Source organism: Equus quagga, chromosome 20 (assembly GCF_021613505.1).
Source record: "Equus quagga isolate Etosha38 chromosome 20, UCLA_HA_Equagga_1.0, whole genome shotgun sequence".
In the NCBI taxonomy this organism is placed as follows: Eukaryota; Metazoa; Chordata; class Mammalia; order Perissodactyla; family Equidae; genus Equus; species Equus quagga.
Genome location: NC_060286.1, coordinates 8,009,854 through 8,023,817, shown reverse-complemented (window position 1 = coordinate 8,023,817; position 13,964 = coordinate 8,009,854). Strand labels below are relative to the sequence as shown.

General features: G+C 36.5%; 1 protein-coding gene across 2 annotated transcripts in view; it reads right to left on the bottom strand.

Moving 5' to 3' along the window:
• HIF1A (hypoxia inducible factor 1 subunit alpha) overlaps nucleotides 1–13,964 on the bottom strand; it is a 42,485-nt gene that overhangs the window by 20,853 nt on the left and 7,668 nt on the right. The window contains exons 1-4 of one of the 2 annotated variants that reach the window (XM_046647298.1): nucleotides 2,712–2,891; nucleotides 1,083–1,273; nucleotides 448–593; nucleotides 277–361 (exon numbers count right to left, since the gene is read on the bottom strand). In XM_046647298.1, the coding sequence (XP_046503254.1) occupies nucleotides 277–361; nucleotides 448–593; nucleotides 1,083–1,131 (280 nt within the window). In that variant the 5' untranslated portion in view covers nucleotides 1,132–1,273; nucleotides 2,712–2,891. Of the gene's footprint in view, nucleotides 1–276; nucleotides 362–447; nucleotides 594–1,082; nucleotides 1,274–2,711; nucleotides 2,892–13,964 lie in introns of those variants that run through there. The other variant, XM_046647297.1, reaches the window with a different exon arrangement.

Here is a 13,964-nt window from a genome sequence, read left to right as displayed (position 1 = left end):
TTATTTATTTTTCCATTTTATTTTATCTATTCTGATATCTATATAATTATTTTTGGAATTAGATGGGCTTTAAAAAATTTTTTTAGGTATTTTAATCAAATTCCTAAAAAAATAGAATAACATGGATTTAACAAAGAATTGAGTAACATTTTATTAAACATGATATGGTGTTTTGCCTTAGGTTAGTACAACAGTAAAATTTTAAAATGAGTAACAGAATCTGTTTAGGTAAAACCACCTGTCACATTAAATCAAACAATAGACTTTTCTTCTCACCATTTCTGTGTGTAAGCATTTCTCTCATTTCCTCATGGTCACACGGATGAGTAAAATCAAACACACTGTGTCCAGTTAGTTCAAACTGTAAACACATTTTAAAAAATTAGATCTATATCATAAAACCATGAAAACATACAGAAGGGCTCTTAATATATATGGGCATTTTACCTGAGTTAATCCCATGTATTTGTTCACATTATCAGAAATGTAAATCATGTCACCATCGTCTGTGAGAACCATAACAAAACCATCCAGAGCTTTCAAATAAAAGCAATTCATCTGTGCCTTCATTTCATCTTCAATATCCAAATCACCTAAAAAGGGCACGAGAAGAGGAAAATAGCTAAAAAGCTATACTTAAATAATAATATCTAAATATTTTTATGAAGTTTTCCCCAGATACTTTAATAAAGACAGCGTATATTTTTTCTGTATATTTAAATTTTGCTTCCTGTCACTCTCCTTTTAACACAGAACTCAAGGCCAGACGACAGGAAGACTAAAACCAGATTTTCCAGATGCTTTTAATGATTATTTAACGTAATGTAGCAAGGCAAACAATTGAAAAGAGAAAGAACGGTCATGCTATTAAAAGAAGAAGGTGGGCAGGTAGGTAAGGCAAGAGAAAAAGAGGTAGAAAAAGCCAGAATCTTAAAAATTCCTGACTGAAGCTGTTAAAGCAGGTAATAAAAAAGATATCATGTTAAGGAAGAATTGAGAGTATGACCACCTTCTAAATACGATTTCTAATTACTTTTAATTTCTAATTTTTAGGCCTTTTATGCCCTTGTAAAACAACTCACCAGCATCCAGAAGTTTCCTCACACGCAAATAGCTGATGGTAAGCCTCATAACAGATGCCTTATCAAGATGTGAGCTCACATTATGAGGAAGTGGCAACTGATGAGCAAGCTCATAAAAAACTTCAGACTCTTTACTCCGCCGAGATCTGGCTGCATCTCTAGACTTTTCTTTTCGACGCTCAGAACTTATCCTATTTAACAAAAAAGGAGGGAGAGAAAAGAGGAAATTTATATGTTAGTTTGCCTTTGCTCGAATAAAACTAATTTTACATTTTTCTGTTTACCATAGAAGGATTAGAAGAAGCCATGTAACTAAATTATGCACAGATTTGTCTACTACATGAATGTATTTTTGTAAAAGACAGCTATGCAAATTTTTGTATTACTGCAGACATAAGGAACTCTTACAAGAAGTCCAAGACGAAGCTTTAAGCCTGTGTGAAACAGGTGTTTCCTCCCTGGCATGTCAAATTGGACAGGATGTTTTTGTTTTAGCCAAAATCTGAAAAAGTAGCTTGTACATCTAAGGCTGCATCTTCAAAGCCATTCAAAAGTAGTCTCAACATAGAGAAATCATGCTTAAGCCTAGGGAAACTAAAAAGTTGTACACACTAACCTGAAAAAAGGCGTTGTTAGGCAGGTAGAATAGTAATAGCTACAAACTAATTTCTGACTCAAGTTTCTTTTGACTCCAATACTTTCCCACCCTCCTCCACTTTCCACATGAGCAATACTGACTATAAGCTATAGATATTTATATCGGCAGCTATAAGCTATTGTTTTCAGGGTATTTACTCCCTTAGCAGCCCCTTATCTATTACTGGCAGAACAGTTACCAAATAAATGCAAGGGTATGGAAGAAAAAAAAGATGGGGCACAATACTAAGAATTTATAGGAATAGGTTAACAAAGATTAATAAAGGTGTCAATACAATGATGTATCTTTAGGGAACTCCTCTAAGAATAAAGTCAGTCAGAAAGATTTTCCTAAGTCATACCAAGCAGAGGTATCTTCCTTTGCTTAACTGCAGAGCAACATCTATTCCTCCTGACCCAGCTGAAGGTAAACAAGGCTAAACTTGGTTCTGTCCTTAGCTGCTTCTTTAATAGTCATTTATTAAAACCTACTATGTGCCAAACACTACTCTACTGGGAACTAGTTCTCTCATGACAACCTATAAGGTTGAACCCAAGTGTTCTTTTACTCCACAGCCATTGATCTTCCAGGGTCTTGTCATCTTAATGGAGAATACTGCTTGCTTCTATCTTGAATTCTCAGGTGCTCTCCTATGACCCTCAACTGAATCCTGTTAAATCAGTTATTAAATATTGAAAATGCCATGACCATTTATTGAGCACTTAGCAGTATACTAAAGACTTTGCCAGCATTATTTCACTTAATCCTCCTTACATCCTATGAAGTAGGATAACTGTCTCCACCTCAAATCTCTTCTCCTTCCAAATGATCTGCAAAGCTACAAGGTTCAATTGGAGACACATTCTCAAAAAAGAGGCAGGGTTCTCAGCGTAGGCTCCTGTGATGTTGTGTAATAACAAGTGAATATCCAACAGTTACAATGTGACAATAGTGATAATATCATTTTAGAACTTACTCAAGTTTGTGCTTACCTGATTTTTATACTTTAATAAGGAATAGAACATTTGCTGTTGTTAGTAACTGAACTTTGATACAAGAATTTCAATTCATGCCTCTAGATCAATTTAACCTGAGTATCTTGAGATTTAAGGTAAGCTATTAAAAACTTCTGCTACTCGGGGCCGGCCCGGTGGCGCAGTGGTTAAGTTTGCACGTTCTGCTTCTCGGCGGCCTGGGGTTCGCCGGTTCGGATCCCGGGTGCAGACATGGCACCGCTTGGCAAAATCCATGCTCTGGTAGGCGTCCCACATATAAAGTAGAGGAAGATGGGCACGGATGTTAGCTCAGGGCCAGTCTTCCTCAAAAAATAAATAAATAAAATAAAAACTTCTACTACTTGCAACTACTTATCTGTGCAAATCAGGATTTTCTCAATACTGTACAATTTTAAAAAGCCACAAAAATAAATTAGATGCTGGGGCTACCATGAAAATGCAACAATGTCAACAGTCAACAACTTAATGTTTTATCTGCATTCGAACTGCCTCATTGTTCTGACTTTAAGTAAATGTTTTAAACTTAAATAAAATGTACAATAATAAAGTTTTTAAAATCTATTTTACACCCATACTGGAGTTCTTGGAATCTAGGGGAGAGACCCAGTGTGTCCCCACTGGCCCTAGCATCTCGATACTGTTTCTCTCGCGTCCTTCCCCTCGGATTGGCAGGTGAGAGGCAGTGATGGTATGGGAAACAGATTCCCACCTGGTTCAAGCAAAACCACCAAAAGGGAGTGATGATCGATGATCTCATGAGAAACTGAATATTAGTTCAAATGCCACAGTTAGTCCAGGTGATCAGAATTTTATCAGCAACTTTCATCAGACTGACTTACTTCCCTCTTTCTCTTAATTACTCTACCAAATCTAAGCTACCGACAAATGACTACCCAAATGAAACACTTGGTGAAAAATTTAAATCCTTGTATCACCTGCTGTATGCTTTTAAAGGGTATCTGATCAAGGTAAACATGGTGATGGATTATCTCCGTCTTTAGAAATACTTGTATTGTCCAGAACTTTGAAGATAATGATTGTCCAAGATGTGGCAACTAAATTTATAAGGCAAATCTATTAGAAATGTGAGCTTGGATAAAACACTTAAAGGACAATATATTTAAGCTAGTGAAGGCTGTGAAAATAAGAATTTGAGCATAAGCCAGAATTCTAGAAGAAAAATAAGCCTCAATAAAACAAGTAATATACTACTTCAAGAGTTGACAAACCTAAATTAGATGAAGAAGGTGATAAAAATCAGTATGTCCTCTATTATGTAATCAATCTAGACATAAAGCAATAAGGAGACCTGCAATAAAGAGTTAACGAAGAAATTTATCTGATCTTCACATCTGACTATGGAAGCTCTTAAAACATTTCTAAGCTTACAGCTAAAGCTTCGAAAGTTCTTAGAGTTTCAGCATCTGAACTGCCAGCTTCTTGTCTATTCACAGGAAGACTCTTTTTATCAGGTCATACCCCCACAGAATTTACAGTACTGATCAGGAATTATTTCTGTTAGACTTGTGGTCTAGGTCCCACAGAGATGAATCCTGTACTGTTAGTTTACTTACTACTTATATTACACAATAAAAGGTTTATAAACCAGAAGGAAAGAGGCAGATTTTTAGCATGCAAATAAGGTCACTATTATCATTCTAAATTATCAATTCCATTTATGTTGTTTTTATTAAGTACAGATCAAGTAAAGTTCTGCTACTGGTATGTCTGCATAAGGTACTATTTGTCATTCTGGAAATCAGTACGAGTACAGTAAAAATTCCGTCTTTTGGATACTTTGCTTACTCATTTCCATTACTGTTCTAGAACTAATGTTTGAATAAACTAGCAAAATAGCTCACTCTTTGTGGTACTATTGTTTTCACATAGTTACTATTTTATTATTATTTAACATAGAGTACTGGACAAGAAGCTAACAATTACATGTTGAAATTATTTTGTGTAGGGAATATGTTTAGGAAAATAATTTAGAGCCACTGTCTCATTAAGCTTCCTGTGTACAAAGTTCATGAATATGCAACAGCCATTTTACAGAGAACGCCTGTTATTCTTTAGATTAGCAAGAACACAAAACAAGTGCAGATATTTGAAGTCATCTGTCTGTGTTGTCTACTAACTGCACAAGAAAAGTCTGCTAGAACTCCTGATTCTAAACACAAGCGACTTTAAGAACTGTGATTCAGAATCATTCAAAATGTTCAAAGATAAGAAGACATTTCTAATAAAGTTAATGCATACATTAAAAAAAAACCTCTCAATTCTATTATTTGGTGATTTAAAAACTTTCAGGTCTGTACCCATTTTTGTCTTTGCCAGTCCATGAATGTGTGTATGCATTTATCTATTATGGATCTTTTTTATCTTTTTAATTTTTGCCAAGCTAATAGGTGAAAACTATCTCATTGTTTTAACTGCCTGCACTTCTTAAAGTCTCAGGCCAGAGGAAATTACAAGGAAATTTCACGTTCTTCAGTTGGCATTTTGGCCTGCAGCTTTAAACCCAAACATCTATACCTGGTGCTTACTATGTTATGCACACAGCGGTATTCTAAACATTTTTCACCTATCACCTCATTTAATCTCTATTACTACGGCCATGTTACAGATAAGGAACCTGGTTAAACAGCTTACCCAAGATTACACAGTTAATAAATGGCAGAGCCTGCATTCATGCTCAAGCAGTCTGACTCGGAAACAACTAGACTATGCTGCCTCTCAGAAACGCATTCTAATTCCAAGATAAGTATTCTTAAGTCTAGGCCATTATTGTAAAGTTCAAAATTTGTCTACTCCACATCGCCAAAGACATAAAGGAGAGGAATAGCGGCTGCCTTTGGAATTTAGGACTTGATCTTAAGCTATTCTGAGGAACTCATGGCGAGGCTCTTTCCTGGAGTCTGCTGGTAAATCCAAAATCCTAACTGAAAGGCACCTACAATGGCGATGCTCTCTGCTCCACTGTCCACTAGCTGGTCAAATCAAGGCAACCTTTCACGGGTACTGCCAGCCAAGAAGGGGAGAGAATCAGAGGACACAAATTGAATCTACCTCATAAACTCCCACTAGGCTTTATTTGTAATTTGTACAGAGAAGCCATTTGAACATCCTAGCTCACTACTCTTGGTGTTCTGTTTGCTCAACATCTGGATCCCCAAAGAAAACATATCTGCATACTCACTTCAGGAGATCTGTCCAGGCATAAGCCAGCTGCCAGGTATCTAATCACACAAAGTACCACGAGAGAAATTCTCCCCTTCTAACATGGGTGCCAGGCACTGTGTTAACAGCTCTTGTTGTTAGTGTCTTCAAGTCAATTCCAACTCCTAGTGACCCTGTGTACAGCAGAGTGGACCCTGCCAGGTCTTTTTGCACCATCCTCCTCCTTCTGGTGCTGTGTTAGACAATGCTCCACTGCTATTTATAGGGTTTTCATGGCCTATTGTTTCTGAAAGGAGCAGTCAGATTCTTCCTCCTAGTCTGTCTTAGTATGGAAGCTCCACTGAAACCTGTCCACCATCACAGCAACAGGCAGCCACTACAGTATGACAACTGACAGACAGGCGGAGTGATTTCCTGACTGGGAAACAAACGTGGGCTGCAGTGGTGAGAGTGCTGAATCTTAACCACTAGAGTACTGTAACCATCACAGACCAATTTGTACTGGCCCTGTTGTATCAATAACAAAATATCAAAGTTATCTTGCAGGGGCAATAAGCAAAATCTGCAAGTCATGTAACTGCAGCATGCTCAGAAGATGGAAACTTTGTCCTCTGATGACCTCAAGCCACAAAGGAACCAAGAGTTCCCTAACTATGGAACTCAAAGTGAGGAGAAAGTAGAGCGAGGAACCTAATTAAGAAGCAAGTGGTCCCTTGATTTGTAGCACACCGGACTTTAAAGACTTACACTCCCACCCTCCAGTCAGACTCCGCCAAGCTATCCTTTTGTATAACCACTCCCACTCCCAATTCCTTAAAAGTTTTTCCTGCTTCAGCTCCAGGAGACAGATTTGAGCTTTGCCTTCTGTCTCCTTGCTGGTTGGCAATGCAATAAAGCTCTTCTCTCAAAAGCTGGGACCATAGTATTGGCTTCTATGTGCATCAGGGAGCAGACCCTTGCCCAGTAACACCACCAGGGCTAGAGAGAACCAAACATTAGATGGAAAGTGGCCTTTCTGAACCTCAGAATAACCTCCTTTTCTCAGGAAATATACATTCAGTAAATATTTATTGGGCATCTATTGAGTGTCATGCACTGTGTAGGTACCAGGAACGTAGTCATAAGCAGAACAGCCCTCATGGAACTTAGAAAGCCTCCCACTTAGTCTACTGAAATATTTACCTAATGCTATATTTCCAAATGCTGGTCTAACTGCATCATAACTACTTGAATTCAACATTTCAAACTTCTGGGCTCCGCCTTTGTAAATTCTGATTCAGTAGATCTGAAGCAGGGCCCCAAAATCTGGGTTTTTAAAAACTCCCAAGATGCATATGATACACAGTGAGATTTGGGAACCCCTGACTGAATTAGTCTTCATTGTTACTTTGCTTTAATTTCTCCCTCAAATTACTACAATGATCCTGCCTAAATAACAAATATGATATTATCTCACTTAAAATCCCATCAAACATACACAGGACAAAGTGTAATTATTTTAAAAGGAAACCCTCCCTTCCCTAGTTCCCTGCCCATCTCTTCCTCCTCATCATTTCCCACATTCTTTGGCCACAAGGCAGTTACTCAAAAGCATAATATTTCATTCCTTTCTGCTTGCTCACCCTGCTCTTTGCCTGGGGTACCCTTCTCAATATGTGACCTGGTAGATTTTTGTGAAAAACTTTCAAGATTCCACTCCAAAAGCACTTTGTCTCTGTTCTGTCTTCCAAAACTGCTCCTCTCCCCTACATCTGGCCACTCTGGTTATTTTGCTGTATTTATCTTCCTCTACAATTCTTAAAGCTTCTTGGAGGCCTCATTCATCTTTGTATTCTTAGCAGGGATGTGCATAAGCTCTACCTGACTTTAGTATTTGGCCCAAATCTGCTATTTGACCTTGACTTCAGCCCATGGTAGGCTGACTGCCCCTTCAACATTCTTTTTGGGATCCCTGAATTTGTGTTTCATTAGTGCTCCTGTGATCCTACAACATTACAATCATACTTAAACAGCGTAACAATATCAGTACTACGAACAAGGCATACTATTTGGACTTACTGTGATTATCTGGATATGCACTTTCAAATATAAGTGAGTATACTAAATGTAAGTTAGAGAAAAAAAAAAAGCTATTAAAAAAATTCAGGGGCCGGCCGAGTGGTGCAGCGGTTAAGTGCGCACATTCCACTTTGGTGGCCTGGGGTTTGCCAGTTCGGATCCCAGGTGCGGACATGGCACCACTTGGCAAGCCATGCTGTGGTAGGCATCCCACATAGAAAGTAGAGGAAGATGGGCACAGATGTTAGCTCAGGGCCAGTCTTCCTAAGCAAAAAAAGGACGATTGGCAGCAGTTGGCTCAGGGCTAATCTTCCTCAAAAACAATATAAATAAATTAATAATAAAAAAAATTTCACCAGCAGTGTAACAGTGAATAGCACCAATATCATCACCAAGGAAAGTCACTGATCTTGCCAGAGAAAAGATTTAGAGGAATAGGGAGAGACCTGAGAAACTAGTATACCAATTTGCTGAAAAAAGGCTTATGATTTAAGATTACTTCCCTTACCACTGTGATCTAGACTCAATTTCTTACTGTTTTATCCTAAGCTAATGTGGTCAGGAAAATGCATGAGTTATAGTTAATATTGTTAACCAATTAAATCAACACCTTTATCACCTTTATAAACGTGTCTTCCTAGCCCAACTGGAAATGTGAGAGTTGACTCACTTTGTTTTCTACAATATTTTTCAAGAAATTGTTGTAATTCTCATCATAAGACATAAAAGTTTTCATTAAGCTGATTTCTAATCCTATTGGCTTTTTCCCCCAAGATGGATTACTCTTAGACAAGTATTTTACATTTATTATTAGGAGTATTATTACTATTGATAGGATTTGTGGTTAAATTTTCCATCCGGTAATTGCTGTCAAACCAGAATACTTCAAACCAGCAATGTTTAATATTAAAAAAAATCCCTACTCAATGGAGAAACAGCAAAAAGTTGATACTTCAAATTAAATATAAACTACATTTTCAGGACAGCTAGCTAACTATTATTTATAATTATTTTCTCTGGGAAAATGTATTCTGAGTTCTAATCAATAAACTTAATAATGAATCTTTAGGATATTTATGTTCGAGAATGTCATTCATTTATTTAACAAATATTTCTTGATCCTTTTATGAACCAGACATTGTTCTCAGCATGGGGCATATTACAATAAACAAAACAGACCAAGTCTCTACCCTCGTGGAGCTTACATTCAAGGACAAACATATCTTTATGTATCTTGTCTTTATTCAACAGTAGTTACCAGGGTCAATCCGTAACTGACAAAACACTAGCCATGGGAATAATCTTTCTTTAAAACCAAGTAACATAAAATTTTAGGAGATAAGACAAAGTCTACAAAAATTAATCTGTGCTTATAGAAGATAAAACAATATAGTATTATGTGAAAAGAGCAAGTAATACAAAATTTGAGCATGAATCCATTTACGTGTGTAATGCATATGTATATATAAATGTATATACATGTATACACAGACACATAACTTATAAACCCAGAAAGATACAATGATATACAGTGTTAACAAAGTTTACAAATACTAACAACAGCAGTTTCAATAGCACATTATTTTGTACTTTAAGAAAAATTCACCAGTGAACTGACACTACTGATGTACCTGCATTTGTCAGAAAAACCTGAAATAAGCAGTCATCTAACTTTTAAACTTGTTTTCCAGAAAGACTAATTAAAAACAGTTAAATTTTTTCTTCACTTTCGGAATAAAGCAGGAACGATCATATTTCTTTCCAGGAAGTGGAAAGTAAAGACTGAGTAAGCAATAATATAATTCACTATTTTCAGTTTCTCATTCTAGTCTAATTTTCAGATTTTGAAAATTAGGCATTTCATATTTGAAATTCCAAAAACCACATAAAACAGTTTGTTTCTAAAGAAAAAAATATTCAGAATGCATATACTATTTTATTTTTGAAAGCAACTGAAATTTCTTGGTTTGTGTAATCATTATCTTACTTGTATGGTAATATCTCCTAAATTCCCTCAGTTAGAGAAAAGATGGATTATTCCTTTTTCAATAACCTCACAAAAATGCTTAAATACTTGATTTTCTAATGCTGCAGTAAAACGGACAAAAAAAAAATCATTTTTTTTTTTTAAAGATTTTATTTTTCCTTTTTCTCCCCAAAGCCCCCTGGTACATAGTTGTGTATTTTCAGTTGTGGGTCCTTCTAGTTGTGGCATGTGGGACGCCGCCTCAGCATGGCTTGATGAGCAGTGCCATGTCGTCGCCCAGGATTCAAACCGGTGAAACCCTGGGCCACCAAAGTGGAGCGCGCGAACTCAACCACTCGGCCACTGGGCTGGCCCCAAGAATCACTTTTAAATTAGAGGGTACATTTTGAAAATGACATCTATACCACATCTGGGTTAGCATTAATGTGTGAATATTCTACTTACACATCAATAAAATTTATTAATTAGCTAATTTATAACTGTTTACATTAATGTGTACTGAAGTTCTGTTTGTAAAAAGAATATGCTTTTTTTTCTAGATTATTCCTGAATAGTGGTTTAAATCAGATCTCTCCTGGTTCAGAATCGGTATTCAGCCTCTCAGAAAGTCTTTGCTCCCCTACTGTATAAAGTACTAGCTAAATAAAACCAAAAACGTGTAAGTGAAGCTTTTACTCTAAGATGGAGGTTCTCCAACTTTAGCTTGCATCATAATCACCTGGAGGGATTCTTAAAACACAGATTACTGAGACTTACCCCTAGAGTTTCTGATTCAGCTCCAGATAGGGCCTGAGAAGCTGCATTTCTAACAGATTAGCAGGAAGTACCAATGATGTTGGTCTGGAGAACTTTCAGCCTCTCTTTTCTATCATTGTGTGTCCTTCAAAAGTGCCCAGAGAAGTAAAAGATTGTTTATCAACACTCAAAAATGGTTTATTAAATACTTTTTCTTAAAAAAATCTGCCCAAATGCTTTACAAATACAGGAAACATATCCAACCTCTAAGACATTAAGACGGCCACATACTTAGAACTCAGGAACTACAAAATATGCTATGGACTTAGACTAGTCAATGGTTGAACTGTGGTGTACATCACAATCACCAACAGACCATTTTTTTTCAGATATACATGCCTAGATTCCAACCCTGGAAATTCAAATTGTAGGCTTGATATGTCTGTTTAAAAAGCAATCTCACAGATGACTCTGATGAGCACTCTTAGCTGTTCAAGGGTCGTGTTTCATCTGAGTGCTTACACAATTTACAGATTACTGGTTGCCATCACAAAATTACCAAATCAGAATCTCTGGGGGTGGGTACTTGGGAATCGTTATAGTAAGTAAACACCCAGCTGATTCTTAAACCACAGAATTTTGAGAACCATGAGCAGTTCTTATAGTAGAGGTTTAACAGGTTAGCTAGCAAATTCTGAAAAACAAGAAAAATTTATTTTTAGCTGCAACTACATACAAATACTATGACAACTATGTCTGTCAGGTGGAACTCTGAACTAAGTGGGTTGGGCAGTACTATGGTGAGCGAAGTACAACTGGCGGGAATAAGAAGCTACAGGTGCAACTCAATGACAAGCCAGTAATTGAGTGCGTGTTTAATAAAACCCAATAACTGTGCCTCAAAAATATAAGATCATGGTTAGGCTTCAAAAGTGACCAAATGAAAAATGTGATAACAGTGGAATGTTTTTTTCAATCCTCTGAAACAATTTTTTAAAAATCGCCTTTTCATCTCTTTATGAATGCCAGACATCAAACAGTTAAGAACCACTGTCCCTGGGTAACAGCTGTGTGTTAAAGGCTTTCCGAAATCATATCACCTACTCTATCACTCTTGTCCCTTTGCATTACCTCCCTCTCAGCTTGTAAATGCTTTTCTCTTTCCCTTTCTGACAGTAATAGAACTGAGACTAACTTTGTGTGCATGTGTATATGTGTATTTAGAAGAATGTGTCTTTATTTGCTTAAATATAACAGAAGATACATAAGATATAATAATATGATATAAAAAAATCACATATACAGGAATAGAAGTATACACATAGAAACCATACCCTGAAGATTTTTCCTATTTAGTTCTAAACCCTGACCATGATGAAGATTCTAGAAATGATGACAAAGGAGAAGCTCTCTTGAAGCAAATGTCTTGGTTTGCTACCTATACTAATCCATCCAATTCAATGCTAACAAATAAATTTTCCCAAATACCCTCTGATCCTGCTTTCTTGTCTATAAAAAGGGGATAAGTAACACTACTAGTAAGTGGCAGATCTCAGATTCCATCTGAGACTGAAGTCTCCATATTTAATAAAGCCTATACCTTTCCACAAATCAGATGCTTAACATATAATTCTTAAAAGATTAAAGAAATTTGAGGATGTTTTTACTTAGGAATAGAAGGAAAAGACATAAGTACCTTCATATATTTGAAAAGAATGTCATATGGAAGGCAGCTTTGATGATTTATGCAACTCCAGAGAGCAAGAAGTGAGCGTTACAACACGGCAGGGGCTTTGGTCAATAGAGTTAAAGCCGTGTTGAGGGTAAACTCTATGAGATAAAAAGTGTTCTCATTTTGGTGGCAATGTAAGAAAAAGAGAAGAAAAAGCATATTCTGGATCATCTAAATGATCTCTATACAGGCCTATATTCTTGCTACAAGCCTTCTGCGTTTGAGGTTGCATTTGTTTATGATCCAGTTGGTACCAAAGGATCACCAAAAGGAACAGGGTTCTATTTTTTAATGTGATATACTCGCATTGAGGTCACTGGACACATCTCAAAGGTTATTACTTTGAGGGATTACTATGCTCCAAAAGACATCTAAATGTTAGTCTAAACATTAGTCAGGGTTAAGAAATACTGAAATAAAGAACTTTCTAACATTTAGAGCTGCCAAAAATGAATAGACTGTCTTGTGAGAGTGTTTTCTGTGTGTGTCTAAGAAAATTCTCAAAGCAGACGGGCCAAATTAGTAAATACAACTATAGAAGATGTTCCTGTGATGGCTGATTAAAGTAACAAAACTTAAATCCTAAAGTCAGTATTTTGCAAGAACCTCAAATTTGAAATCACAGTGTACCAAAAAATAAAAAATAGAATACGTTATGGATGAATCAATTAATACCAAAAATTGAATATTCAACTGTGGCCTGAGCCATCAAAAATTCTATGCTCTGCTTGACAAATTAGATGCACACATATCTGTTGAACAAATAAATGCACAATACAGCCATGGGCCACTTAATGACAGGGATACATTCTGAGAAACGCGTCATTAGGTGATTTTGTTGTTGTGTGAACACCATCGAGTGTAGTACACAAACCTAGATGGTACAGCCTACTACACACTTAGGCTATATGGTACTAATCTTATAGGAGCACTGTCATATATGTGGTCTGTTGACCTAAATGTTGTTATGCAGTGCATGACTGTAATCTGTTATAGCCCATAGTGAGTAGGTGCTTGAGTAGTGGTCTAGGGTTGAAAAACATTTTTTAACTATTGAAATAAATCAACTTGTTCACATTATCCAAGAAAATACCCCTTCCACCATTCACACTGAAGGCTCCAACAAGTGGTTTGACATATAACCCATTTAAACATTTTAGCTATGTTATCTGCAAAGGCAAGCAATTTCCAACTTTCCTCAGCAAACAGGTTAAAACACATTTAATGAATTCTTGACAACAAAAGTGCATGCCAAAGTAGGCTTTCTTAATTTCCCATTCTCTAAAAGCCAAATAAACACCCTTGAGAATATTTTTCTTCCTTTACTGTTATCAATATGGAAAATGATTATTTTAGAATAACATGTCTACACAATAAAATATCTTCATTTAATTTGCAAAGGCCAGATATTCTTGCGGAAAAAATCAACGTAGAGGAAAAGCAGTACTAACTATTCTACCATTATTATAAGTTCACTGATGGTTTGGTCCAAAGGACATCGGCATTTGTCAGACTGTCCCAAAGAAGGCTTGAGTGA